This window comes from Otolemur garnettii, unplaced genomic scaffold (assembly GCF_000181295.1).
Source record: "Otolemur garnettii isolate 467f Iridium unplaced genomic scaffold, OtoGar3 scaffold00067, whole genome shotgun sequence".
NCBI lineage: Eukaryota > Metazoa > Chordata > Mammalia > Primates > Galagidae > Otolemur > Otolemur garnettii.
The window spans coordinates 4007082-4034004 of NW_003852462.1; the positions used below are offsets into that span (position 1 = coordinate 4007082).

The 26923-nt window shown below is 58.4% G+C and overlaps 3 protein-coding genes across 5 annotated transcripts in view; 1 reads left to right on the top strand and 2 right to left on the bottom strand.

Annotated features, from left to right (window-relative positions):
• The window catches only part of ESPN (espin), a 31638-nt gene extending 20921 nt beyond the window's left edge, over positions 1-10717 (top strand). Inside the window, exons 8-13 of the mRNA XM_003793230.3 lie at positions 143-593; positions 2867-3012; positions 3097-3360; positions 8023-8102; positions 8201-8212; positions 9772-10717. Of these exons, the coding sequence (XP_003793278.1) occupies positions 143-593; positions 2867-3012; positions 3097-3360; positions 8023-8102; positions 8201-8212; positions 9772-9919 (1101 nt within the window). The 3' untranslated portion in view covers positions 9920-10717. The remainder of the gene's footprint in view (positions 1-142; positions 594-2866; positions 3013-3096; positions 3361-8022; positions 8103-8200; positions 8213-9771) is intronic.
• A 150-nt stretch (positions 10718-10867) lies between these two features.
• Positions 10868-15093, bottom strand: TNFRSF25 (TNF receptor superfamily member 25). Its single transcript, XM_023515222.1, has 10 exons — positions 15037-15093; positions 14419-14539; positions 14080-14214; positions 13580-13747; positions 13413-13491; positions 12703-12758; positions 12501-12608; positions 12275-12339; positions 11675-11852; positions 10868-11469 (listed from the first exon to the last, which is right to left on the bottom strand). Exons 1-10 carry the CDS (start codon positions 15076-15078, stop codon positions 11141-11143), a joined length of 1281 nt encoding a protein of 426 aa, XP_023370990.1. The 5' UTR covers positions 15079-15093; the 3' UTR covers positions 10868-11140.
• Positions 15094-16294: 1201 nt separating this feature from the next.
• The window catches only part of PLEKHG5 (pleckstrin homology and RhoGEF domain containing G5), a 47834-nt gene continuing 37205 nt past the window's right edge, over positions 16295-26923 (bottom strand). For 2 of the 3 annotated variants that reach the window (XM_023515249.1, XM_023515251.1), the window contains exons 3-22: positions 26238-26367; positions 25223-25325; positions 24831-24891; positions 24397-24488; positions 23841-23977; positions 23438-23583; positions 22688-22897; positions 22403-22597; positions 21989-22084; positions 21410-21460; positions 21117-21266; positions 20652-20762; positions 20383-20532; positions 20153-20290; positions 19928-20047; positions 18743-18875; positions 18541-18656; positions 18254-18441; positions 17011-17790; positions 16295-16766 (exon numbers count right to left, since the gene is read on the bottom strand). In XM_023515249.1, coding sequence (XP_023371017.1) covers positions 16757-16766; positions 17011-17790; positions 18254-18441; positions 18541-18656; positions 18743-18875; positions 19928-20047; positions 20153-20290; positions 20383-20532; positions 20652-20762; positions 21117-21266; positions 21410-21460; positions 21989-22084; positions 22403-22597; positions 22688-22897; positions 23438-23583; positions 23841-23977; positions 24397-24488; positions 24831-24891; positions 25223-25325; positions 26238-26367 — 3117 coding nt within the window. In that variant the 3' untranslated portion in view covers positions 16295-16756. Of the gene's footprint in view, positions 17791-18253; positions 18442-18540; positions 18657-18742; positions 18876-19927; positions 20048-20152; positions 20291-20382; positions 20533-20651; positions 20763-21116; positions 21267-21409; positions 21461-21988; positions 22085-22402; positions 22598-22687; positions 22898-23437; positions 23584-23840; positions 23978-24396; positions 24489-24830; positions 24892-25222; positions 25326-26237; positions 26368-26923 lie in introns of all 3 variants that reach the window. The other variant, XM_023515250.1, reaches the window with a different exon arrangement.

Below are 26923 nucleotides of genomic sequence, written 5' to 3' on the forward strand. Positions count from 1 at the left end.
GAACAGCAGGTTCGAGGACGCAGCAGACTGCACCCCTCGACAGCCACTGGCCACGAGCCCTGGGAAGGTGAAGAGCTGGGGAGGGATCGTGGGGGCATTAAGGAAAGTGCCCAAAGCCCAGAGGCCGTTGTCTTCCCCGCAGCCAAGCTCCTGTGAAAGCCACAACGGCCTGCGGAGGCAGGACTCCGGCCGCAAGACCCGCACCTTCAGCAAGCAGCCCAGCACGGGGGACTACTACCGCCAGCTGGGCCGCTGCCCCAAGGACCCGCTGGCCGGACGCCCGGGCATGGCGCACAGCGAGGAAGTGCGTGCCGGCCAACCCGCACCCGCCGGCCGCCCGGGACCCGGCGTCGTCACCCGCTGCTCAGTAGCTGGCCCCTCCGCTCCCCCGCAGGCGGCTCTGCTCCCCGGGAACCCTGTGCATAACGGCTGCGCTGCGGACTCCAAGGCGTCCAAGGAGCTGCCGCTGCCGCCGCCGCCTCCCCCGCCGCCGCCGCCCCTGCCTGAGGCCCTGAGCTCGCCGCCGCCTGCCCCGCCTCTGCCCTTCGAGGGCGCTGGCTGCGGGCAGCGCCGCTCCTCTTCGTCCACCGGCAGTAAGTAAGGGCGGGATGCGGGGTGGGGGGCGGCGCTAGCCCGGAAAGGGGAGGGCAGTCTAGACACCGCCCTCTCCCCAGGGGCGACTGCCCTAGTCCTTCCTCCTGTTCTGCTCGTTCTTTCTGACAGCCCCTGCCCCATTGAGTACTTGACTCTGAAACAAGGCCCAGGGTTGATTTAGTTCCTGCCCCTGCAGACTAGGCTGTGTGGCCTGGTGCAAGTCCACTTCCCTCTCTGGGCCCTTCTTCCACTGGCTAGGGAAAGCCTCCTAGGGGCTGCAGGAATGCTCTAAACGCCAGAACTGGCTTTGTGGATCCCAAGACTCTCTTCCTCTCCGCAGCTCTTTCTTTGATCCTTCCAAGCAGCCAGACTGAGCCCTTTTTAGATATGTCAGAGACTCTTCCTAGCCAGACCCTCCCAGGTGCCCTGGGGACAAAGGTGCCCTGGGGACAAACCCATCTTGGTTTCCCCTCTCGACATCTGGTGACTTCCCTAGGAATTCTTATTTTAAGAGCTAAACTGGTGACCACGATTCCTAGGCTTTTCTGTAGGATGAAGCAGTATTCTCCCTGCCAGGCCCTCTGGAAGGCCCAGGAGGTGGTGTGGGTGCTGGTGGTCCCAGTCCACGGGGATGCCTTTCTCAGCCAGCCACTAAATACGAAGACCATGCTTAGTGGCACCACCCACAGCTTCAGCTCCCTGATTAGGAGCACAGAGCTGGGTCCCCTGGGGTCCCTATGGTAGCATGTACACTAGCAGCTGAGCCTTCAGGTCCCCACCCCATCCCCAGCTCTGGGTCAGTTTCTCCTTCCGGCTGCAGCCTGTAGCAGGGCTGAAGCTGGAACAAACAAGAACCTATGGGCCTCTCCCAGACACCCTTTCCAGCAGACCCTGGGCCAGATGCCCTATCCCAACCCAGTGCCAAAATAGAGGCCCTTGTGAGGGGGGCCGAGGTCAGTGGTGTCCGTACCCAGTCCTCAGGGGCACCAGCCAAGCTGGGAGCTGAATGGATCACCCTTGTGGGGCCTCAGAGCCAGAGCCAGAAGGGCAAGAAAATACCTCCTCTCCTCTCCGCTCCCCTTCCTGGCTCTCTCTCACTGTGCCCTGCTGTCCCAGTCTCATCCCTCTCCCTCCTAACTTCACTGTCACTTCTCTCCTCTTGGTCCCTAGAAGTGAGAGTCCTGAGGCACAGGAAGAGTGAGTAGCTGTGTGCTCCTGGCTAAGGCTGAGGCGCGGGGTGGGGGAGAGGGCAGGAGAAGCAAGGCAGAAGGGCTGGGACTCAAGGAAAGGGCAGGGTCCGGGGCCAGCAGGTGAGGGGACCTCAATGCCATGGGGTCCTCACACCCCAAAACCCTCCTGTGCCTGGCACACACCATGTATGTGCCCAAGTGTCCTGCACCTGGCTGCTGGTTTTGCCTAAATCAATGAGCCAGCCACACCACTTTTCCCTCCCTGTGACTGCCCTCTGGGATCCCCAGCTTGGGAATCCAAGAGCTGTTGGCCCATTTTGTTCCCCTGTCCCAGACCTGGCCCCTCAGGGCTCAGGAGTCATCCCTCCACAAACCCCCTTTCACCTCCTCCAGCCAAGTCAGAAAATGCAAACTCTGTGCTGGGCATTTGCATGGTATCTGCCTGCCCTTCTTCCTGGGTCCTTAGTAAGGGCTGTGCTTCCCTGGGGCCCCCAGAACTGAGCTGTGCTTTGCTATATATGTGCTCTCAGCTTCTAACCACCATGTCTGCTCTCACATCTGTCTGTCAGTGGATGGGGTGGGGTGGCCAGCTGGGTGCTGACACTTCAGAGTCCTGACTCTGTATGGCCATAGAAGTCCCAATTGACTCAGTCCAAGGGTCACTGGGCTTTACTGATGCAGGGAGAGGGCCAGAGGGAGACTCCACCCCAGCAGGGCTGAGCCAGGGAACCTAGGACAAAGGTCGGGTGGCCAGCCCCAGGTAGTGTTTTGGAGCTGGCCAGGCAGTGGCTGGGCGGAGACATATGCTGGCGTCCCCAGGGCCTGTCCCAAAGCCACCATGAACCAGGGGCCTCCAGGCAGAGGCCCTACATCCTGTGAGTAGGGCTGGGAGGATGGTGGGGTTGTCATGCTCTGGGGGTGGGGGGCTGAAAGCTGCCCATGGAATAGGGATCTGGAGAGCTGCCTGAGGGTGGGTCCCCAGCTGGTCGGGGTTTGGGGCCGAGGCAGCAGAGGGGCAGGTTGGGGTGGCGGTGCACAGGGCCCCATCCCCAACCAACACCTCCTCTCCTGCCTCAATGTAGGCACCAAGTCTTTCAACATGATGTCTCCGACCGGCGACAACTCCGAGCTACTGGCTGAGATTAAGGCAGGCAAGAGCCTAAAGCCCACGCCCCAGAGCAAGGGGCTGACCACAGTGTTCTCAGGCAGTGGGCAGCCAGCCTCCCAGGTAGGCGGGCTTGACAGGAGCTCCCGCCCCTGCTCCAAGCGCCGGAGCCTGCCAGGCACTCAGCCCTGCGGCTTCTCCCTGCAGCCGGACTTGCAGCCACCGCCGAGACCGCCCTCTCCATCACCGGCCCGGAGCCCCACCCCACCGGCGGCGGGGCTCCAGCCACTGCTCAATGGCAGCTTGGCACCGCCGCCCCCCGCTACCCCTGCGCCAGGAGTGCCGCTGGACGTGGAGACGCTCATCCCCACGCATGATGAGCAGGGCCGGCCCATCCCGGAGTGGAAGCGCCAGGTGATGGTGCGCAAGCTGCAGGTGAAGATGCAGGAGGAAGAGGAGCAGAGGCGGAAGGTGGGTGGGGAGGGGCTTCCCAGAGGACCTGGGGTCTGCATTGGCACCTACAGCCCATTTCCCATAACACCCCCACCTGCGACTCCTTTGGCTCCCATGTCCTTTGGGGAAAACAGGGTTTCAGGACCCAGTCTGTCCTTTAAAGTGAGGTGGCAGTGTTTATCAAACTCTGACCCATGCCTTCAAGTTACCTGGAATCTTGTTAAAGTGCTTTTTCTGATTCAGGAGATCTGGGTGGGGCCAAGATTCTGCATTTTTAACAAGCTTCTGGATGAGGCTAACAATGCTGCTGGTCTAGGGATCACACAAAACAGCTGCTGGGCTCTGTCAGACTGACCTGGGCTCTGTCCCTGCACTGCCCCTTCCCCGCTACTCGTACTCAGCCTTGTGCAGCCTTGGTTTCCTCAACTGTAAGATGAGTTGATCATCATTAGCTGGCAAGACGGTTTGCTGTTCATTTGTCCAACAAATGTTCCCAAGCGCCATTTATGTGCCCATGTGCAGTTGTAGCCTCTGAGGATCCACAGCAAACATATTAGGGCCTGCTGTCAAGGTGGCTCTAGGGTGTGCGTGTGAATAACAAGCAAATAAGCACTCCCAAGGAGACAAGACAGGATAATGTGAGTGAATGAGCAATTGGAGAGACAAATAATTGAGCTGTTATGACTCACCCAGCTGTGGTGGGGAGTGCAGGGGACTAGGACTGCCCTAAACTGGCCACCTTATTTGGGCCGGGGACAGTGTTGGAGAAGGAGAAAGTGAAGTCTAAGGAAAGACCTGGAGGATGACCAAAAGGTGGCCAGGAAAAGAGTTGGGTGAAAAGCCAGCAGGCAGGCCGAGTGGTCGTGAAGCCAGAGTGGATGTGGCTCTGTCACTGTACCGTGGGGTACTGAGCTGGAGAGGGCAATGGGGGTCAGGTTACCAAGGCCTGGACAGCTGCCTAGAAGAGAATGGACTTTCTCCTGGAGCAGTGGAGAGCCCGGAGGGTTGAGCAGGGCAGCGGCTTCATCACATTTGTATGTGGGGAATGTGTTGTCCTGGATCAAGGTAGATTTCAGAGGTCTGTGTGGTGCGGGCTGCCCTCAGGGTGAAAAAACTGTGCACTGGAGTAGTGGCCAGAAGTGGAGAAAAGTGAGGACTAAATGAGGAGGTTAAGTGTATGGACAGCCGTGTTCTGTGCATTGTATTATTAGCCCAGCTGGAGTTTCCAGGGGAAGCTGCAGCTTTAGCCTTCTTTTTTTTTTTTTGCAGTTTTTGGCCAGGGCTGGGTTTGAACCCACCACCTCTGGCATATGGGGCCAGTGCCCTACTCCTTTGAGCCACAGGTACCACCCAGTTTTAGCCTTCTTAAGAGCAGAGTGGCCTCTCATTCAGCACATAAAACAATGACCATGGGACAGGAGGTCTGGAACCACAGGGGAGAGGCAGAAGGGGTCAGCAGTCTGGGGACAGAAGCCTCACAATTGCACGCCTTGGCTAGGGTGGGGAGGGCCACAGTGCCACTCGGCTTCAATGCCTTTTGCATGTTCTTTGGGTGGTGTAATGAGCAGCCAGGCCAGGCATGGAGACCCAGTATGCCGGCCTGCCCTCCCTGCCTCAGCAGCAGCGCCCAGCAAACCAGCTATGCCCCCCGCCAACGACCAAAGTGGACACTGCACAGAGCCCGGAGTGGTGGCCCGGCTGAAGCCAAGCCTCTCCCCAGCTTAATCTCCCACCCGCCAGGCGCAGCCTGTCCCTGCAAACGCAGCCCCAGCGGAGCCATTACACCACCCAGGACATGCAAATGGTCCCCCAGTGCCACTGCGGGAGCTGGGGCAGAGGGAGACGCTCCTCCCTCCCCTCTCTTGTCTCCTCGCCTTAGCTGACAGCCGCCAGCTCGTGCTGCTACCCCCGCGATGGCTGGAGGTACTCCCAGGAGCACAATGCCATCCTCGGGCCCTTCGGCGAGCTCATGACTGAGGCCGACATCCTCCGCATCGAGCAGCAAATCGAGAACCTGCAGGTGCTCCACAAGGCGCAGAAGCTGGAGGCACGCCTGCAACAGCTGGAGCTGGAGCTGGAGCAGCTGCTGCCCATCTCAGCTGCCCTGTCAGCGCCACGCTTCACCGTCGACCCGCGCCGCATGCACGGCCGCGCCGCCAGCCTGCCCGCCTGGTGCAACAAGATCTCCACGCTGCTCAAGAGCATGGCCACGCTGCTGGCCGCGCTGGGCGGCCGGCCCACGCACCTGGCCGAGCTGCTGGCCGCCGACACAGGTCAGCCGCTGGCGCCACTGCCTGATGCGCCCTGGCGGCCTGGGCCACTCTGCTTGGGCCGGTCTCACTCCCTCAGCTGGTGCCGTGAAGCCGTGGCGCGCGAGATCCTCGAGTGTGGTGTGTCCGTGCGACAACTCCGTGCCACCTACGAGCAGCGCGCGCAAGGTGCAGCGTCAGCGGACGGCCCGAGCCACAAGCTGTCACAGCCCGCTGGCGTCCCCGGCCGCGAACCTATCCTCGAGGAGGACTACGTGGCAGCCAGCTCGGGCGAAGCCAGCACCCCTAAGGAGCCCCTAGGTGCCCCGGGCCGGCCCGAGGAGCCGGAGCGCCAGGTGGCGCTGCCCGAACCTGAGCAGCTGGCGCTCAGGCCGCCGCAGTCCACCGAGCTGCGCGGCGTGCAGGACTACCTCGACATGCGCAAGGAGCGCATCGTCTACCTCTTCTTGGAGCACTGGCGCAAGTGGACCTTCCACGACCCTGGGCGCCTCGCCCAGGCGCGCCTGCGCAGACTGCTGCCCCGAGTAGTGGCCTCCGGGGCTGACCCCGGACCCGAGGCTGCGGACGCCCCCCAGCTGCCAGCAAGCGACAGTGCGGCCCGCGGCCCCGACGAGCGTCTGCGGCACCTGCTGAAGCAGCGGCAGGTGGTGGGCAAGCTCTTAGGCCACTGGAGGAGTCTGCTGCGGCAGGTGCCGGCGTCCCACCCGCGCGGCCCGAGCCTGGCGCACGGCCTGTACTGGCCCGAGCACTTCCTGCCGCCCCTCGATGGCGGCGCGCCCCCACGCTACGACAGCCTCACGCTGGACCTCTTCATGCTCGGCTACTTCCAGCTGCTGGAGATGGGCCTGAGCCAGGAAGAGCGCAAGTTCCGCCACCTGCTCTGCTATGAGATGTTCGACCGACTGGGTAGCCACCCGTGGGAGCTCATCCGTCTCTTCCACAGAGTCGTGCTCGAGGAGGTGGAGGCCGGCCGACGCAGCTGGAGTGACGGCTTTGAGGACCTCAGGCGCCAGTTCTTTGGAGACAGCCCAGAGGCTGAGCCCGCCCGAGAAGAAAAGGACCAGAAGGAGGAAGAGGAGAAAGAGGAGGAGGAGAAGGAGGAGAAAGGAGAGGAGGAGGTGAAAGGAGAGGCGGGAGAGAAAGAGGAGGAGAAGGAAATGGCTGAAGAGGCCACCCCAGCTTGGATAGAGGATCAGCCAGAGGACCAGCCGGAAGCCCCAGCCCCTGCACCGCAGCCTCCACCTGCTGAGCCTCCCCCCGCCTCGGACCCTCCAGGTTCCGAAGCCACTGTCTTCGAAGACCCCTTGGAGCTGGTGTCTGAGATGGGCGAGTTTAGCAACGAGGACATCTGCCGATATATTGATCGAAGCTTCTCCTTCTGGAAGGAGAAGGAGGCAGAGCTGTTTGACATCTGAGCAGTGGAATTAGGAATTTACCCTCAAGCATCTTAACATGGGCCTGGATGTTTGTCTGATGCCTTTTGGAGGCCAAGGGTTGGCAGGAAGAATTGGGACGGGCAGCTTTGAAAACCCCAGAGTGCCCAGGACCAGGCTGCCTCAAGCTTTGAGGTCCCGTTAGAGCAGGATATGGGGCATTGGCCAGGAGAGATAGGGCATGGCACAGAGCCAACCAGGTGTCTTCCTCTGGCCCTCTGGCCTTGCTGGGCTCTGTGTGGAGCCAGGCAGCAGATGTCTCTCTGAGTCGGGGACAGTGGGTCCCCCTTGAGGTAGTGTGGTGCAATCTCTCTCTGGATTTTTACTGAAATTCACAGCTACCTCCTCTGCTAAGGTCAAGGGAGTCACGTGTGCAGTGTTCTGTGTGCTGTGTACAGACTCTTTATCCTGTGTAACATTCAAGAAATAAATCTCTTTGCTGTAAGCAGCCTGCATTGGACACCCTCCCCCATATCATTGCCGCCCCACGATTGCAGAGCAGGTGACTGCTCCAGTAGGGAGAGGCCATCATGGGCCAGAAGGTCCTTCACATACAGGGGACCCAGAGGCAGCCTAAGCCTCCTCAAGCTGACAGGATGTGCAGAGATGTATGTCTGTATCTGCCCAAAGGATACAGACATAGGGCCACCTGTCCACCTGCCCCTATGGGGAATCAGGCTCAGGGTCTCTGGGGCCCAACTATTCATTTTCTGCTTCCATCCTACACTGAGCTCTAAGTGCCTCCTCTAGGACATAGGCTGGATTCCTGTGGGACAGGAGACCTTTCTGCATTGGCTATGATCAGGCACCTTATTCACTTGTCCTATAGAAGAACATCAAAACATTTTCTTCCTATGACCACATCTGCCACCCATTGTCCCTGACTCCTCCAGGTCTCCTGGGTTAGGGGTGCCCCCCCATCTGGCTCCATACCTCCCAGCTCCTACTGATCCTGAAACTTTATGTTTGTGTTTCAGGAGGAAGAAGAGGAGGCCCGGCTGGCCAACATACCTGCCTGGAGGCGAGATATCCTAAGGAAGAAGCTGGAAGAGGAGAGGTGATCTGGGGGGTCAGGCCGAGGCTGCCCCGGCAGGATGTCTTGATCATGTCCCTTAAATAGATGCACCAACTAACACTGTCTCTTTTTCCTTCCAGGGAGCAGAAGCGGTAAGTGTGCAGCTGGCCCCAACCTGCCACCTATCCCCACCCAGTCCAGATATTTATCCCTTCCTCTAGCCCTTCCCTAGTAATCTTGTTTCTTAGCCCTTGCGCACAGCCTCTCTGCTCCCCACAATGCCCCCAGACCCCTGCCCCCCAATAACTTAGCCCACTACCCAAAATCTAGCTCTTACACTCTGATAATAAGCCTGCTCCCAAATTAGTCAGGCCTGGTCTTCTATTAAGCTAATCTTTCTGCTGCACAGCCCAACCTTAGTATCAATAACCTTGATTATCTGTTTAGTTAAAAAGTTAGTTTCTTCCCCCATTAATCTAGCCCAGTGTTGTGCTAACAGAAATATAGTATGAGCCACATCTGTAATTTAAAATTTTTAATAGCCACATTGAAAAAATAGATATAGGTTAAACTTAATTTTAGCAATATTTTATTTAACCCAATATATCAGAAAATATTACTGCAACATGAAAATTACTAGCTGGACATGGTAGCTCACACCCATAATCCTAGTATTTTGGGAAGCCAAAGTGGGGAAATGCATGAGGTCAAGGGTTTGAGACAAGCCTGGGTAACATAATGAGACCTCATTTCTTCAAAACATTAAAAAAGGGTGGCACCTGTGGCTCAGTGACCCATATACTGAGGGTGGCAGGTTCAAACCCAGCCTCAGCCAAACTGCAACAGAAAAATAGCTGGGCTTTGTGGCAGGCACCTGTAGTCTCAGCTACTTGGGAGGCTGAGGCAAGAGAATTGGCTAAGCCCAAGAGCTGGAGATTGCTGTGAGCTGTGATGCCACAGCACTCTACTGAGGGCAACAAAGTGAGACTCTGTCTCTTAAAAAAAAAGCCTAGGGCATGCCTGTATTCCCAGCTTCTCAGGAGGCTGAGGCAGGAGGATCCCTTGAGCCTAGTGATTTGTGGTTGCTGTAAGCTATGACACCACAGCACTCTAGCCTGAAAAGCAGTGACATCCTGTTTCAAAAAAAATGAGATATTTTATACTTACTTTTTAAAAATTAAGTCTTCAAAATACAGTGAGCATTTTATGATTATGGTACATTCTGGTCTGTACCAGCCACATTTCAAATGCTTGACAGCCACGTGTGCATGGCTGCTACCCTTATGTTCTAATTAACCAGTCCTGAATTCCCCAACCCCTGTCCCCCAATTCCATGGTCCCTCTGCTCCCCAGTAGCCCAAGCCAGTCCCCCAAAGTTGAGATTGACAGCTCCTTAGTCCTGACCCCAATAATCTTTCCCCAGCATGCTGTGACACCCTTTCTCACAGAGCCCCAGCACCTGTTCCCAGAAACACCTCCACCCCCCAATAACCCAACCTCATTTTCCTACTTGCCCACTTTATGTGTGTCCCAACAACCCCAGTCTGTCCCCAGGAAAGCACCTCTGTCCTCAACAACCTAGCCTCTGCCTTCAGCTCACTCCTTGCAGCAAGGGGTGCTGCAGGCTGTCGCCCTGCTGCCAGGTGGCCTTTATGCCAGCACCAGTATTTGCCTCCAGATTTCACTGGGTTCTGCCCCCACCCGTCTCCAGGAAAGAGGAGGAGCGGCAGAAGCAGGAAGAATTGCAGCGGGAGAAAGAGCAGTCGGAGAAGCTGCGGACACTGGGCTACGATGAGACCAAACTGGCGCCCTGGCAGCGACAGGTCATCCTGAAGAAGGGGGACATCGCTAAGTACTAGACTTTGCGGCCCCCTTCTGTAGTCTCTCGAATGGGGGAGAGGGGCGCCCAGCCCCCGCCCTGGCCTGAGCAGAAGGGCTGGGGAGCTGTGCTGCCGATCCCTTCCTGAGCTGGACCCCCTCCTGACCCCTCCCTGACCATTCCTTGACACCCCCCCCCGTCCCCCGCCCTCCACGCTGGAGCCTGTCCCTGCCGACGCCACCCGCAGTCACCCAGAGAAAGTGCCCAAGCTGCTGACGCAAAAAAAAAAAAACAAAAAAAAAAACCTGCTTACTTGCATGCCGACTTACATATATTTGCATGTTGGTTGAATGTCAAAGTGTGCAGAACTTGCCCCAGCCCCGTGGGTGGTACTTTGTTTTCCTGCGGGGCGCGGCTTGACCGCAGCACCTCCCCCGCACCCCGGAACCGCGTTGCCGGCGCATCCTGGGCGGAGGCAAGGCCCCAAGCTTGGGGACGGGGTTTTCCTCCCTCCCTGACCCAGATCTGCGCCCAGCCCGGGCCACTTTCTCATCCCTGCCCCGAGAGTTTCCTCTCAGTCATTTGTTTACCAGAAAAGATGAAAACTGCCCATCGGAACCCAACTGCTGCTCTGGGGGCCCCACCTCTGCACCAGTCCCCGCTCTGGTTAGATCTGCGACCAGTCCACAGCCAGGGGCCCTCGCTCCTTGGACCCTTTCACTGCCCTGGTGGAGTGGAGGATGAGGTCCTGAACCTGTGTCTCTAACTGTTGCCCCTCATCCCGCCCTGCCGCCTCACACCCCGATTAAAGCGCTCTCAGCCTCCAGGACTCAGCTTACTCTCGCCGTCTTGCTCTCTCCTTCTCGGGTACCTGGTCACGGTGCACGCAGGAGGGGCAGGCTTAGGAGCTAGGACCACACTAGTGAGGTCCGGACCTGGGGTGCCCTTCAGAAGCCCAGGCCACTGAATACCCCCCAGAACACCAAGATGCCACTTTTCTTGATACATTTAATACCAAGGTCTCAGCCAAGCCCAGGCCGAGAAACAACTAAGCAATCTCTTGACCCTCTCTGGATATTGGGGCCACGCTTCTTCACCTTAACCAGAGCCCTGCGGATGAGCAGGGGTGAGGCTGGCTGGCGCTGCTACGCAGGGCCATTCCAGTGTCTTAATAAGTGACATAAAATATCTACACGTATAAGTAACCATACTTAGGGATTCTGTAAGGGCCACTGGAGCACGTAAGTGGCGGGTGGCCGCGTCACGGGCCGCGCTGCAGGCGGCTGCGCAGATCTTCAGCGCAGCCATCCAGCCCCATGCGCTCCAGAGCTGCATAGACTGCGCCCAGGCCGGCAGGCTGCTGCTGGCGCCAGCGCTTGAGCATCTCATACTGCTGGTCTCGGAAGCGGCCGATCTCCACCTCCACGGCCTCGATCTCCGCCTCTCGCAGCCCCAGCGTGCGCACAAACTCCTTCCAGCGCCGCGCGGGGACAGCGTCCATCACATCATAGAGCTGAGGGCCCGGCTGGAGCACAGCAGCCGGAGAGTCTGCAGGGGGCGCTGACGAAAGCACCGGCGCCGGAGGAGGGCCTGGGGGCGGGGCCATAGAGAACCAATGGGGAATGTGGGCCACGGCCAGAGGCGGGGTCAGGGGCTTGCAGGTCCCCCTGTCAGAAAGCCTGCAGGGGGCTATGCAGGGAGACCAGCCAGTTAGAGAACCAAAATGGACAAGTTGCGAAACCACTTTGGACTCATGAGAATGGGGTCAAGGCCTCAGGGCATTTTGGTCACTTACCAAGAGCTCTGTTGGACAATTGGTCCCAAGGCCATGTCATCTGCGGACAGGGTGCCTCCTGGGTCCCGGGGGAGCTAAGGGTCCAGCATTTGTCTCGCAACTGGACCGTGCAGGCCTTAGGGTTGTCGGGGAGCACCAGAAGGGTGTGAGCACTGTCCGAGGGTGAGCGGTGGGAGGCCTGGAAACCAAGAGAGGCTCAGGGCAACCCTGCTTGCATAGAGAGGCCCCTTTGCTGCAGTCTCTGACTAGGAATAGACAGTCCCTGGCTCAGTTTGCAGATCCCGCCCCCACCCTCCATGCTACCTCACTCCGTTGGCCCTGCTCTCTCCATAGATGAGTTCTTGCCTCTTCCTGGAATACCCTGTCCCTCCTGCCCCCCTGTTGTTCCCTCAACTCCATGGGGGCACCTATCCCATGGATTCGTGTGAACTCCAGCAGACTGAGAGCCCCGTGAAGGCAGGAACTGTGCTGGTCTTAGCCACTGATAACTCAGCTTTGTGCATTAGGTCTCCCTGTGCCAGCCACCATGCCAAGCACTGTGGATCACAAGTTATAAGACCCAATCTCCCAGCTCCAGAAGGTAGCTCAAATGCTGCTCACCATCTTCCCTCCACATACTGAGATTCCTACCGGTGGGGTCAGAGCCTCTGTCCCAGGTTCACCTGCTGTCAAAGAAAAGAGGGTATGGTCAGCAACCAGGCAAGCCTTCCACATCTGGGTGCTGTCCAGCTCCTCTTCGGTTCATCTGTATTGCACAATCCCTGCCTCAGTTTCCCCCTCCTCATCCAGACCCCTGAAAGTGTGAGTGTGTGTGGTGTGTACTTACTGGGAAACTTGGGCTTTTGAGACCAGCAACGGCGGTATGTGTAGGTCAGGGTGGCCATGAGAAGGAGTGGGACTGCCAGGCCAGCCAGGAGTACCTGGACCCAGAACACTGAAAGAGCAGTAGTGGGTCAGGCAGTTACTACCCCCCACCTCCTCTTGGGCCAGCCCAGCTGTCCCACTTGCATTCCCAGCACACCACTTACTCTGCCTCCAGCCACAAACAGCAGCACAGGGCCTAGGACAGCTCCCGAGGGTACTCCTGCACGAGAGGGGAGGTGGGCTGAGGGAGTCCATGGGGCAGGAGAGGGGGGCTACCCAGGACTGCCTGGGGCCTTCTCCATCCTGGAGGCCTTTCCCTCCCCAGGCCTCTCTTCTCACTCTGTCCCGACATGTTTCTGAAGTATGCTGAAACCTCAGTGTGTGCCCAGTGACAATAACAACCACCACCATGCCTCGAGCTCCTTCTACACTAAAGTCACAAACTGTCAACTCTAAAAGCATAGGGACTTTTGCCTACTTTGTTCCCTGTTGCATCCACACAGCCTAGAACAGTGTCTAGAAGATGGGAGATGCTCCAGAAAAGGCTTGAATGGGTAAATGAATAAAGTGCCTTACCCCTATCATAGCCCCAAGAAGAACCTCACAGCAGAAAGGTTAGCTCTCTCCACTTGCCCAACAGAATCTGATTACTAATGGAAATTCTGGCAGATAACAAAGAAATGACCCCTTATTTGTTGACGTAAGGTGAATCCAGCTTTCCTTTTACTATCCTAAGTTTCCTTGAAATGGGGCCCACCCACCACAGGGCTAAGTTCCCTCCTTCCTGTGCCCTGAACCAGCAGCACATGTCCCTGAGGCCCCCACCCTGCTCAGAGCCTCCCTTCCCTCTGGCCCGAGGCAGCCAGGAAGTTACGTGGGGCAGGGTACGCAGCCATCACCATGCTCATAGAAGCCAGGTAGGCAGGTCCCACAGTCAGAGTCTTTGCTGGAACCTGAAGTCCAAGAGAGGTGTGTCGTCAGCATGGAGCAGAGCAGGGAGAGGGGTTTGGGAATCGGTAGCCCAGTATTGGAGGTACTCACAGGACAGCAGTGTATGGCGGTGCAGGGTCTTGCAGTCTAGGCATGGGCGACAGAAGAAGGGTGAACTGCTGCTACACTGACTGACCTTGCACTCCACAAACCAGCCTGGTTCACAGCCACAGTGGGTGTCTGCCACTGCTGAGCAGTTCTCCAGGGCCACCTGGAAGGCTGGCGAGGTGAAGGAGATGGGGACTCCAGAGGTGGTCTGGGCCAAAGACTCCCACAGAGAGGCAGGGGCATGTTCCCAGAGAAAGGAAACAGGAATAGCCAGAGAACAAGAGGCAGGGAAACCCCCAAAGAGAGGAGGGGACCTCTAAGAAAAGAGGAGACAGGGTACCCTGAAGCAGAATCAAGGTGGAGGGTTCGGTGGAGAGCAGAGAGCGGCCACAGGGTCCTCACACCCAAAGGCTAGGTCCAAGCCAGAAACTTCCTTCAGAAAGATCTTGGTGGTGGGGGCTTGTCCTCAAGAACCCCCCACTGAGCACTGGGCAGCCCCTCACCCTCCTCATCACAGGCCTGGCAGCGGGAACACTGCTTCTCACTGTGGTTCTCTCTGGCTAAGAAACTGCCCGGTGGACACAGAAGGCATGTGGAGGTATCACAGGGCTTTTTGCAGGGGCCCTTCAGGTAGTGCCCTGTGGAACCCAACAGGGGTCAGGTGGTCAAAAGAAGCTGCCCAGCACCATCCAACCTGCTCCCCAATAGCCCTCTTCCTCCCTCTCTCCATATCTCTGGCTCCCTGCATCTCTCCCAGCTCAGCCCAGGCCTATGTGACACCTCTCCCCAGCACTGCCTACTTCACCTGCCCCCATGCCTCTCCCAGTCCGGTCTCCACTTACCTGCTGGACAGCCCCTGCAACAAAATGTACCATTCTTCTTCTGGAAATCACTACCACAGTCACACTTGGGGCTCAGAGTGCTGCCCCAAGCCTGGGCACCCAGCAGCAGCAGAACAAGCGCCTGGGGGAGGGTACTGCTTGGTGACTGTCCTTTGGGGACCTCTCCCTGCCCAGGCTCCTCCATTTCAGAGGCCCTACCATTTGCATTCACAAGTGGGGTGGGGGACGGGTGTGAGACTAACTTCCTTCCCCCAGTGCACCGACCAGGCTTTGGAGGAGCCCGGGGGAGGCTCCTGCCTGCAGCACCGGAGCTTCCCCTCCCTGCCAGGGAGGAATCGGCCGCACCCCTCCCCCAGTCATGCTTTCCGTGAAGTGGGGAACAGACCCTGTACTGCCTGGGGGCCCCAAATCTCTCTGGCCCCTGGGAGGGGTTTCCTCTCAGCGGAAGGGCCCCCGTCCGGGCGGAGTCTCTTAACTAGGTCGCAAGGGGCGGTCCGCCCAGTCCCCAGCCGGGCCAGTACGGAGACTGGCCTGGAGTCCCTTCCTTGCCCCAGGCCCTCGAAGCCCAGACAGAGGGCAATTTCGAAGCTGTTCCCTGCTTCCTGCGTCCCCACTCACCGCAGCCACCGCTGCCGCGCAGTCCCCGGGCCACGGCTCCATGGCTTCGTCCCGCGCTGGGCCCTCGGGACAAGCGTGCGAACCCCGGGAGCTCCCTGGCTCCACGCGCTCTACCCAGCGCGCGCCACAGGGCCCGCCCCGCCCCGTCGAGGAAAGCCCGCCTGGGAGACAGGGCGGAGCTCGCGGGACACCGCCCCAGCCGGCAGACTCCACCAGCCCAGTGCCTCTGGGCGCACCTTAGCTCACCTGGAGCTGGTAGCCAGATCCCAGGCGGCGGGACAGCAAATGCTCCAGGCTGCAACCAGGCCAGGTGCACAGGACAGCTGCATCCCGGTCCCCAGCCCTTAGTCTAGCCCCATCGGGAGAGCCAGAGTTTTTCAGGTGGAGCAGGGCTAGTGACTTCCCTTCTCTGGGCCTCAGCACTCGCAGTCATGGGAGTGGAGGTGGAGGAGTTCAACCTAAAAGTACCTGAAGGCATCCAGGTGGGAGACCCACCTTTCCCAGAGTACTTGCCTGGGTGTGGGTACTGGGAAGGACTCAGTCTTGATGAGGTGGGATAAGAAACCCCAGCAACCCCTTGCCCTTGCTTGGAAGAAGGAAGTAAAGTGGCTAAAATTAAAAAATAAATAAAGAACAGAGTAGCCGCCAGTATGACACTATTATTGCCTGACCCATTGTTCAGAGTAAAATCGTTTCCCTACTCAAGTCTTGTGATCTGTGACTACTGTAACTGCAAGTGCTGTGATGCTTTTTGCTTCTGTAGCAAATCAATGAGGAAAGTCGGTTGCTTGCTTGCTTGCTAGCTGGCTGGATTGCACGTAGCCCCTGACAGTATAATTTACCCTATATAAACCCTTCCCTTCTTATGGTCTGTGCTGTTCCCTCTGTATCCACGTAGAGGGACAGTCCGTTGGCCAACCTAATAAAGACTCCTAAGATTGGCTTTACTTAATTGATACCTCTGGTGGTCCTTTAAAACCTCAAACTCTACAACATTGAGTCCCAGGGAGGACTCCCCATGAGAGGATCGAATGGCAGTGCTCAGGGCTGAGGCAAGGAAAGAGTCCTGGGCTGTTTGTTTGGTGACAGTCCCACCCCCCTTACTTCGCGGCTGCTTTCTAAGTGTACTCTACTGGTGCCTGACTGCAGATGGAGTGACACAGGGTCACAGGGAGGTGCCCAACCAGAGCCTGACCTGAGCTCAAATACACCTGAGTCAGGAAGGGGGTGGCTTCCAAAAGCAAAGGACTCTTTCCAGTGAAGTATGTACAAGTCTTTATAAAAGAACCAAAAGCTCAATAAATATGCAACTTTACACAGAGCCCAGCCCAAGCCTGGGGTGGACAGTGGGATCTAGGGAAGGCGGGGACAGGGCAGGAGCATGACCCATTGGAGGCCAATGAGAGTATAGGTGGGAAGGGCAGCCTGGGAGCCCAGCCCAGCCTGGAGGAGTAGAACTGGTAGCCTCAGGGAATAGGAGACAAGGGACCCCTGCACAGGTGTGTGGGGGCTACTGTAGCCTGGGCTGTAGGATCCTCCACTCCGTCCAGCCTAGCAAAGTGCAAATCGGGCCCTCAGGCCCCAGATGGTACAGAGGTCCTTCCTGGCACTCCAGCTCATGCACACAGGAACAGCAGCTGAAGCAGGTGCCAGTACCTCTCAGGAGGCATGCTTGTCTGCTGTCCCTTGGTCAGTGGCACTCTCCAGGGCCTCCCTCTGTTCAGACCTCCCTGCAGAGCGGGGAGAGACAGTCCTTCCTTGGCTGATGTCCTTACAGGGTGGCTATGGTCCCCACTGTGAACCTCAGGCCCCAGCAGTGCTGTCTGCTGTAGATGCCAGCACTCACATACCAGGGCAGGATTTGGGCTCCCCCTGCCATCGCCACCCCCAAATGCTCATGCTCCTAGTCATGAATATGCCCCCAATGCCAGAACACTGAGCCACCTGCCCTCTATCCCAGGCCAGGCCACTCACGAGGCAGTGAGCGTGGAGTTAAGCAGCAGGGTGGTCCTGATTCGGTAGAGCTGGGCTAGTGTCAGTTTCCGGTGCTGAGCAGAGACCCCTGGAGGGGGCTCTGGCTGAACCCCAGGAGAGCTCCCAGAGGGCAGCTCTCTGCATCCCCTCCTGGCAGAGCCTGCAGGCTCCTCAACCAAGCAGGTGGCTCTGTTCTCAGGCTCTAATGGTTTGGAGCCACTGTAAGGACTGGATACCCCCCTGCAACCCCAGGTGGGCCCAGCTTCCTGAGAGCAGTCCCCAGTTCTAGCGCCTGGGGCTAGAGCAGCCAGGCAGAGCTCTGATAGGCTGCGGCTGGGGGCTGGGGGTGTTCCATGGGTGCCAGCCCCTGACAGCAGTTGGAGGAGGCTGGCCTCAGATTTGGACTTGAGCAGGTGGGGCAGGCAGGGCAGCAACTGGACAGGGGTGCGACGGCGGAGGCGGGGCGATGGTGGTGGGGAAGGGGCTTGTGCCAATTCTGGGGGCCGGGTTACTGGTTCTGCCACAGGAGCAGGGCCTGCAAAGTCCTGCAGGGAGGTTGGGGAGAGGGTGCCATAGGCAGAGTCCATGGAGCAGGAGCGGCCATCCACAGGGCCCAGGGGCAGCAGCTCGCCGGTGGGCGTGATGGATGAGGCAGTGGTGCTGAGAGAGGTCTCATCTGACTGGGAGCTGAAGGGGCCGCCATCAAACTCGGGGGAGGACAATGCCTCCTCAGGCTCCACCACTACCACGGCCAGTGTCTCCGTGGAGCTGTCTGAGGCACTGTGGGGCCAAGAACAGAGTCAGCCCAGCTGGGTTTCTGAAGGAAACCCATATGGCCTTCACAGCCCATGCTGGGCAATGCCCACAGGTCTGCAGCCTCGGCCACCAGGAGCTGAAGGCTCAGAAATGACAGCATGTGACACATGGTGCCAGACTTTCTGACCCCTGTGGCCACAACAGGCATCAGTAATGGATCATAGTACTCTTCCTGGTGAGACTGGTACACTCATAAGAATCCTCAGCTTGGCACTCCAAGCAGCTACCACTAAGAGTTCAGAGTTGGCAAGCAATCTGAAAGCTGTTTGCCCTCCTCACCTGGACTCTGGAGGAAGAGAACCCCCACACCTGGGTTTAGACATGAGACCATTCAGAGGAAGGGGACATGGCTGAGCCTTGGAGTCTGGGGCCCTGGGCTGCAGGGCTTACCCTGTTATGACCTGCAGGTGATCTTAAGTACACATACCAGTGCTGGGAGTCTGGGCTGTTGCTGCTTCTACGAAGGATGGTGGGGGAACTGGCAGCAGAGGTGCTACTCTCCTCCCCTTCCTCCTCCTCCTCTTCCTCCTCCTGTTCATCTTCCTCCTCTACCAGGCTCTGCAGGTGCTGCTGGCTGCTTGAGTGTTCCTGTGCCCGCAGCTGTTGGAGCTGGTTCTACACATAGGGGTTGTGGGTGCATGGGTCAGAATGTGCTGTGATCTGCAGTCCCCAAAATCTACCCTGCTCTCACCCTCCATGTGCCTGTAGTCTCACCTGAGCATTGTAAATGGCATCCACCCAGCCACGGCACAAGGCCTGGCCACTGGCCTGGAATGTGTAGGCCCCCACAGCACTGTGAAACTCATTCAGGTAGATGAGGAGGAAGGAGCCTAATTAGGGAAGGTCAGTGTCAGCCTCATGATAATCCCTGTCCATCACAGCTCCTGCCCAGGAGCAGGGGCCCCAGGCTTCTCACCAGGGTCTCGCAGCTCCCGGCACACAATCTTGTCTACCAGCAGTGGTGGCCTGATGACTTTGGTCTTCTCGGCCTTCTTCACTGCCTTGGTGACCAACAGCAGATCCGTGAAGAGGAAGCAGTACACGTCCATCTGGGGTACGGAGCAGGACAGAGCACTTGGTTTTTGTCAAACACTTCCCCCTCCCCACAGCAAACTTTCAAGTAAAAATAAAACGTGGGGGAAGAGGATTCTTTTTCATTGAGTTATATATTTATATTTATGATTCACTTTAAAAAGTTTATATTAAAAAGAAGGAAGGTGGTTTTAAAAAAATCACAATTTGCAGGTTCCAGGTTATCCAGTGCAGGAAGGGTTAACAGCACAAAGCAAGGCACAGGACAGGGTTCCTGGCCCAGGTATGGAATGTGCCCCTCCCTGCCACCTGACAGGTGACTAGCCTCTCCCCAGCTATGACCCTGCCACTTGTAGTCAGGAAAGAGTAAACTGCAGACAGATAATCATCCCCTACTATGACCACAAACTCTCTGGCTTTTTTTTTTTTTTTTGAGACAGAGTCTCACTATGTCACCATCAGTAAAGTGCTGTGACGTCACAGCTCACAGCAACCTCCAGCTCTTGGGCTTAGGCAATTCTCTTGCCTCAGCCTCCCAAATAGCTAGGACTACAGGTGCCCACCAAAATGTCCGGTTATTTTTTATTGCAGTTTGGCCGGGGCCAGGTTTAAACCCGCCACCCTCAGTATATGGGGGCAGCACCCTATTCACTGAGCCACAGGGGACTTTTTTTTTTTTGAGACAGTCTCACTATGTCACCCTCAGTAGAGTACTGTAGCATCACAGCTCACAGCAACCTCAAACTCTTGGGCTTAAGCGATTCTCTTGCCTCAGCCTCCTGAGTAGCTAGGACTACAGGTGCTGGCCACAACACCCAGCTATTCTTTTGTTGCAGTTGTCATTGCAGTTTAGCTGGCCAGGGCTAGGTTCGAACCCACCAGCCTGGGTATATGTGGCTGCCGCCCTATGCATTGAACTACGGGTGCCTCCAAGTCTTTGGCTCTTGAATCACCACCCACACGGGTGGCTGAGAACCACTGACTGGGGCACAGGAGGAAGGTGGTCCAAACCCACAGGGCAAGAAGGGGAGATGCCTCAGCCCTGAGTGGGGTGGGGCGCCTAGAGGACCTTGCTGTCCTTCCCCTCCTTCATCTTCAGGCTCCCCTCCAGCAGCAGCTGTCGCGTCTCCTCCAGCGAGGCACCGGAGATGGGTGCTGTGAGGTCCAAGTACAGAAATTCCTTCAGGAGCTGAGAGTGGAGGGTAGAGATATAGCGGAGGTCAGGGCCTGACTCCCCATCTCAGCTGGGAGTGATATTCCCCAGCTGCCCCGCCCCACAGGCACACGTGCCCACCTTGTCCACCTCGTCGTTGCTGCCCTCCACCACCTCATAGGCGTCGATCCGGCTCACCACCGCCGCCAGCCGCTGGCGCTCTTGTCGCTGCCGCATGCACGCGTTCACGTGGTGGATGAAGCGCTCCACTGAGCCGATCTGCAGACAGGCGACGGGGCCATGCGCAGGCTCAGGGTAGGCTGAGAGCCCGGGAGGGACCTTAGAGGGACCCCGCCCACCACGCTGGTTACCATGGTAACGACCGCCTCCTTGGCCCGCCTCTCATCCGTCTTCCTCAGTACCGACTTGAGCAGCAGCGGGTATCTGGTGAGCCGCTGGTGGGGCTTGGCCAGCATGTCGCTCAGCTTCAGACGCTGGCACTGGGGCTGCTTCTCGGCCCACTAGGGACAGGAGGCGGGGGCGGGGCTCAGGGTATGTCACGCCCCCTGGCCACTCCCAGCGGTGGCTGCAACAGTCCGGGTGGTCCCGCACCCCTGCCCGCCAGCGCCAGCGCCCTCACCGTGACGTAGGCGCGGAAGAGGTCGTTGTCGCGCAGCAGGCCTCGCATATACTCCATGCAGCCCTCCTCCTCCATGCAGTAGCGGATGTAGGGCTTGAAGAGGGAGCCGAACTGGCCAAGCAGAACCACCAAGCACCGGTTACTGCGCGCCCCCAGCCGGCCGCCCGTGCCAGGCGCGCCACAAATGCTTCCTGACTGCATTCGGGCGACCATCGGGGGGATAGCAAGCTCACTATTCAGATGAAGAAACTGAGCCACCCACCGCCAGGCAGCAAGGACAGATGTCCAGGCTCAAACCCGGGCAACCGCCTCACAACTCCTCTCCTTTGGCCACCAGGGCCATGAGGGGAGGATCACCGTCCGGGAGAGACTGGGGAGGACGGCCAGATGCAATGGGTCACGGAGCCTTCTGGGCGCCCCAGCCCTGCGTTAGTGTCCCCCGCCGGCGCCCCGCCCCTCCCATACCATCTTGAAGCCTTTAAGGAAGTCCCCAGGCTGCAGGAGCGCCCGCGTGCGCCGCGCCTTCTCCAGCACCGGTACCATCACGCTGCCCCACAGCCCGCGGTGCAGCCGCGCTATCTCCAGGATGTTGCTGAACAGGCGCTCGGCCTCCACCTGCTCGGGACAGGAGGTGTGCTCGGCCGGCTCGGCCCGGCCCATCGGACGCCCCTACTCCGGCCAGCCCCGCCCCAGGAGGCTCCCCAGCCAGGCCCCACTCTTCGGGCGTCCCCTGCCGCCGTCCCTGGGCCCAGGCGCACCTCACACAACAGCCCCGACTCTTGCAGGTTCAGGAGGCAGCACAGGAACAGCTGTAGGGGGCAGGGAATGCTGCAGTTGGTGGGAGTCCCTGGCCTGAAGCCCCACCAGACTCAGGCTCCCCTCCACCCCTTCCTTCTCTCAAGGGCCTGCCCTGGCCTCACGCAAGCTCTGGGGAGAATGGCCTTCAGCCACAGCTGGAATTCTCTCCTCTACCCCTCTGCCTTGGTTCAGCCTCTGCCTTTTCCCTCCTAGGGGCCTTCCTCCCTCAAGAAGCCTCCCTTGAACCCCCAAGCTCAGGACAGGGACTCCTCCCACCCCAGTGGATAGCCCTACACTCCCTGATTACTCTGTCCTATCCAGGGTGTGGGCTGCTGGGCACCTGCCACCGGCAGGTGTTCAGTAATAGCCATTGAGAGAATGAGTGAAAGAATGAGCCTCACCTGTGCCAGTTCAGCTGCCTGAAGTCCCCTCCCAGGGCACAGCCCTAATCTCACTTTCCTGGCCCCCCTTCATTGTCAGGCACCTGCTCCTGCAGAGGCCCAGACTTAGCTGAGGGGCCACCTGGAGAGACCACTCACATTGGTGATCACCCGCAGTTTCCTGATGTAAGCCACCTCTGTGTGCAGCAGCTCCCATACCGCCTCCTGCTGGTGGCACTGCCGCCGGGTCAGTTTCTAGAAGAAGGGCAGGGAAGGTCAACCAGGAGCCAGATGGCCAATGGTCAGAAGCAACCCAGCCTGCAACTTGTTTTCCCGATGGGACATGGAGGTTCCAAGAGGGGCAAGGGCGTCACCCTTACCATCACACAGATCATCACAGTCAAGGCACCCAAGTTCTAAGCCCTCCTCTGCCACTAAACAGCCAAGCAGCACACCATTTTCATCTGGATTGATTCCCCAAAGTGGGCTAATGATAACAGTAGCCTGTTCCACTGGGTCCTCTCAAGGGCTATCCCCCCTTTTTGACAAAGAAAGGGGACCGGTGGCACTTACTTCATGCCCATCGATGAGCTCCCTCCAGCTGTCCTCTACCCTCAGGCAGGCACTGTCCTCATCCTCATCATCCTCATCATCCTCCTCCTCCTCCCAGGAGTCATGGTCAAAGCACAGCCTCCGGGGAAGCCTGGGCAGCCCAAAGAGGCCGTAGGCATGCAGCTTACCTTCCAGCTGCTCCATCTTGTCTACCTCCTGGAAGGAGACTCATGGTCAGGGTTAGGGGTAGGAGTCAAGGGTTGGGACCAGCCAGCTGCCCTGCCCTGGGCCCCATGGTCCACATACCCGTCCGAAGGTGCTGCTGCTGGGGCCTGAGCTAAAGAAGCCACTGAAACGACTGGCCGCCCTGTTCTTCCAGCTGTCACCGCCTCCGCTGCTGGTGCTGCCACTGCCGCTGCTGGGCAGAGAGCAGCTGGAGGGTGTGGGGGGCTCCTGCCCTGGGATGCTTGCTTCCCCCAGGAACTCTGACATGTTCTTCCTTCGGCGGCTGGGGGCCTGGCCAAGGAGGGGTGGTCAATGCCAGCCCACCACCCCAGCCCCACCCCAAGGCGGGTTTCCAGGATCTCAGGTCAGCCTGGGATGTTGGAGTGTGCCTGCATAACTGCCCCAGGTTGCCACCTCTCCCAAGACCCAAACATGCTCTGGGGGGCTGGAAAGTCCAGGTAGATATACCTGGACTGTCGTCCCTCAGTCACAAGCATGACAAAGTGAGGGAAACATACTAACACACACTCAAATGCACTTTGAAATGCACAAACTCACACACAGTCACACTCCCTGGCACAAATGCTCTCTCTTACACGCACACACACATGCACTTAGACTCCCTGGCTACTAGGAGACTCAGAGAAAAGACCAGTCACCTGGTCTATGGTTTGATCCAGGGAGACAGGGTCCCTATTCTCACAGTGAGCCCCATTTTGCCAAAGGGGCAATCAAAGCCCCAATAAGTAGGCAGAGAGGGATGCAGGGTGACTTTCCCCTTGAGGAAGACCCCTCCCCATCCCTAGCCCTGACACAGCCCCTCCTCCTCACCAAAATGTCCAGGCTCTCCCAGCGGCTCTGGGGGTCCACACGCTCCAGCACAGGGGGCCCTGGCCCAGCTGGCCGCAGGATGGGCAGACTCAGAGACTTGGAGTCCTTCACTCCCTGCTCCACCTTGCCCTCGTCCCCTGGCTTGGCTGAGGCAGTGTGTGGGGGCAACAAGAGGTTCTCAGCACCCCAGTCCTCTCTCCCTTGAGGATCCAAACCAAGGCCTGTCCACCCTCCCTCCCCTTGCAGCCCCACCCTGCCAGCACCTGCCACCGGCGCCCAGCAGGGACACCTGTATGGTAATGAGCCTGCTCAGAGCCACAGCCAATGGGAACCTGAGCTCTGGGAGGCCCTGCCAGGCACCAGCCACCCTGCCCGGAGTTCATCTTAGTAGCCAGCTGCTCACCTTTGACTCGAAGGTAATGTCCTCCAAACCTATAGGCCTCAAAGGTGAGGGACAGGGGTGTGTTGGACTGGTCCAGGTAGATGTCCACTTTGCCCAGTGCGATGCCCTTCCTTTCAAATACCGGCAGCAGCACCTCCCTGCCCCCAGGACAGGAGGTGTATAGGTTAGAGGGGCAACCACAGGAGCCCCTGCCCCACCCCATCCACAGCCCCAGGTCCCCACCTTCCCAACAGAAAAGGGAGGCTGGCACAGGACCACACACAGGTGTGCAGTCACCTGCCCACAGAGGTTCTCACACAGGCACATCTGCACTCCAGAGCAGACCTGGCACCACCTGTCCATACCCAGGCCTGGGCCCCACATGTAGGAGCAGAATGCAGAGGCACACAGACCCAGTCATACCCCTTGAGATGGTATCCATACCCACACAGGTCTGCCCACAGATGAGGACTTGATCACTCAGACCACACAGACACATGCAGTCACACCTGCGGAGGCCTGGAGCCCCGGAAGTGGGAGGCCACACCTGCCTGCCACCTGCCCCACCGGGCCCTACCCCAGTGACTTCTTCTTCATGGCTGGTACAATCTCTGTCTCAATGTCCACATTCAGGTCAAATTTCAAGGTGAAGCACTCCTTGCTAGGGTCCTGAGAGGAGACAGGATCTTAGTCCCCCCTGCCACTCCCCACCCTATGGTCCAGGATGGGAACCCCAGCAGGAAAGTGAAGGCCGATGATCCCCCAGCCCTCTTTCCTCCTGGGAGGCCCCCTAGCATCCCTCATGCCGAAGCAACTTCTGGAGCATCCCCCACTTTGGCAAAGGGGGACACCCAGGCTGAGGCACAGGGTGGCAAGGGAAGAACACTGACTACAAAGCCCATCCCTCTTTCTGGAGTTCAGAGCAGGGAGGCCCAGCTGCAGGGGAAGAAAAGGGCATGGGGGAGGCAGCTCTCTGGGAGCTCCTATCTGCCAGCCCTGTGGGCTTCTTACATCTGTGTATCTCCTCCTGGCCTTCTTCTTGGAGAGTTTCAAGCCTGTGCTCTTCCGGTCCCTGAAGACAGAGGTGGGGGGTGTGGGTGGGCCCGTACCAGTGTGGGTCGTTTGTGGGGGCCTTTGTTGCTCTACCCCACTTGCTCACCCCAGGCGACAAGTAACAGGTGCATAGCAGCCTGGCCCATGTGGGGGTTGTGCACCCTCTGGTGGCCAATACACTAGTCACACCCCATGGTACCTAGTGGGGCATTGCCTGATCCCAGATACCCTGCAGGCCAGCCCAAGAATCAAGGGAAAGCACCAAAGCATCTTGTTTCTGGACCTCCCATCTAAAATTGAGACTCAGGACTGCCCACCATATCTGTTCTGCCCACCGACCCCTCACCTACCCTTTGCTGTCCACGGAGACTTCCTCTTCCTCTTCCAAGTCCACTGCAGGGCTGGTGCGTGGGGGACATGACCGGGTGGACACATTCCGAGCCAGGACAGAGCCTTTGGAGGAAAGTGGGTGGAGACTGCATCTGCTCTTTCCCGGGGCCCCTCCTCGGCCTCCCACATGGCTGTCTCCAGGGGACCACAGTCTGTGACCTTGGAACTCCCCATAGGGTAGCTAAGACCCTTCAGTTGTGTGAGGACAGGGGCTGAGGCACTGCTATCCTCCTTGCAAACCCCAGGGGATGCCTGCCCTTAATACAAACCCACCTACTGCCTCAGTTTACCCTTCCATAAGATAAAGATGATGAAGCCCACCTTGGAGATTGTTGTGGGAAGGGACTAAAGTCTGGTGGCAACCCTTTCAGGCCTCCCCTCCCCCACTGCTATGACCACACCTGAAGCCACAAGGGGGCCCTGGCAGAGGGGGAGATTCCTTTTGTCCCTTTGATGGGAGAGGGAGGGGAGGAAGGAGGTCTTTGGCATTTTCCCATGGGCCTGGGTGCCCATAAGCCACTCCCACACAGCCAGCTGTCAGTGGGCCTTCTCTGGAGCCCTACTCAGCAGCAGGGTTCCTCATTTCCTGCCACAAGTTCCTTCTGACCTGCGCACCCTTGCCCCACACTGCCTCTGATAGACCAAGAGCCTGGCCTGAGGGACTGGCCCAGAAGTCTCCTGTCCTGGGGACAGGCAGAACTGTAAAGAAAGGGGCAGGGGCAGCTACGGGAGGTGAGGATACAGGACCTGGTAGAGTCAGGCCTGCCTCCTGCCCAGTAGTCCCCTGATCTTTTCTCTTGCTAAAATACTTGTAGAACAAAAGGAACAGCAACACACTTGGGTTTTATTTTTGACAGTGGGCTCTTGTCCTTCTGATGGCCCTGTCAGGATTCCAGCAGTTACCAAAACACTGTCCCCTCAGACATGGGGTTCAGAGCTAAAATGTGAGCTCTGGGGGCCCCCTCCCATGCTCACCTTGCAGGGGTAGGTCGAAGCGGACATGCCCGTCATAATGCATGGCGCTGTGAAACTTACTGTCACAGGCCTCGCAGAGATTGAGAGGGCCCTGGCGGTGGAGTTGCTGGCAGTCAGTGTGGTGGCATACCTAGGGGGAAGGATGGGCAGTGGCTCGGGCTGGGCCTCACCAGGCCACAGGCAGATGTTCTTGGCATCCAGACCGCTGCAAGGCAGTGGGGCTCTGGGCTGCCCTCACTGTCCAACCAGCCATTCTCTGGGGTGCACCTCAGGCTCACTGACACCTGGTGAGCACTCCCCAAGCACCTACTATGCATCCGTTCCCAGGGATGCAGAGAACAGCAAGGCCCTGCCTTTGAGAAGACTTCCAGTGAATAACCACAGGCAAGTTTGGCCCGGACCTCTTCCTGGGATGCAGGAAGAGCCCAAATAACAAACCTTGGGCTGCTCTTGGTATTGGAAGAAGGCCCTGAACTCTGGCAAGCCCTATGCCTTATTATACAGCTTGCCCAGCCCTAGACAGCTAGACCAGGGTTCTTTTTTTTTTGAGACGGAGCCTCAAGCTATCCCCCTGGGTAGAGTGCCAAGGCATCACAGCTCACAGCCATCTCCAATTCCTGGGCTCAAGCGAGTCTCCTGCCTCCGCCTCCCAAGTAGCTGGGACCACAGGCGCCCGCCACAACGCC

What these genes read in the sequence shown, in the direction of transcription:
- TNFRSF25 (XM_023515222.1), bottom strand. Translation starts at nt 15,078, where the DNA reads ATGGAGCCGTGGCCCGGGGACTGCGCGGCAGCGGTGGCTGCG. An exon ending in GCGCGGCAGCGGTGGCTGCG is followed by an intron (nt 14,540 to 15,036) that starts GTGAGTGGGGAC and finishes ACCCTCCCCCAG; the next exon opens with GCGCTTGTTCTGCTGCTGCT. An exon ending in CCGCCATACACTGCTGTCCT is followed by an intron (nt 13,492 to 13,579) that starts GTGAGTACCTCC and finishes CTTGGACTTCAG; the next exon opens with GTTCCAGCAAAGACTCTGAC.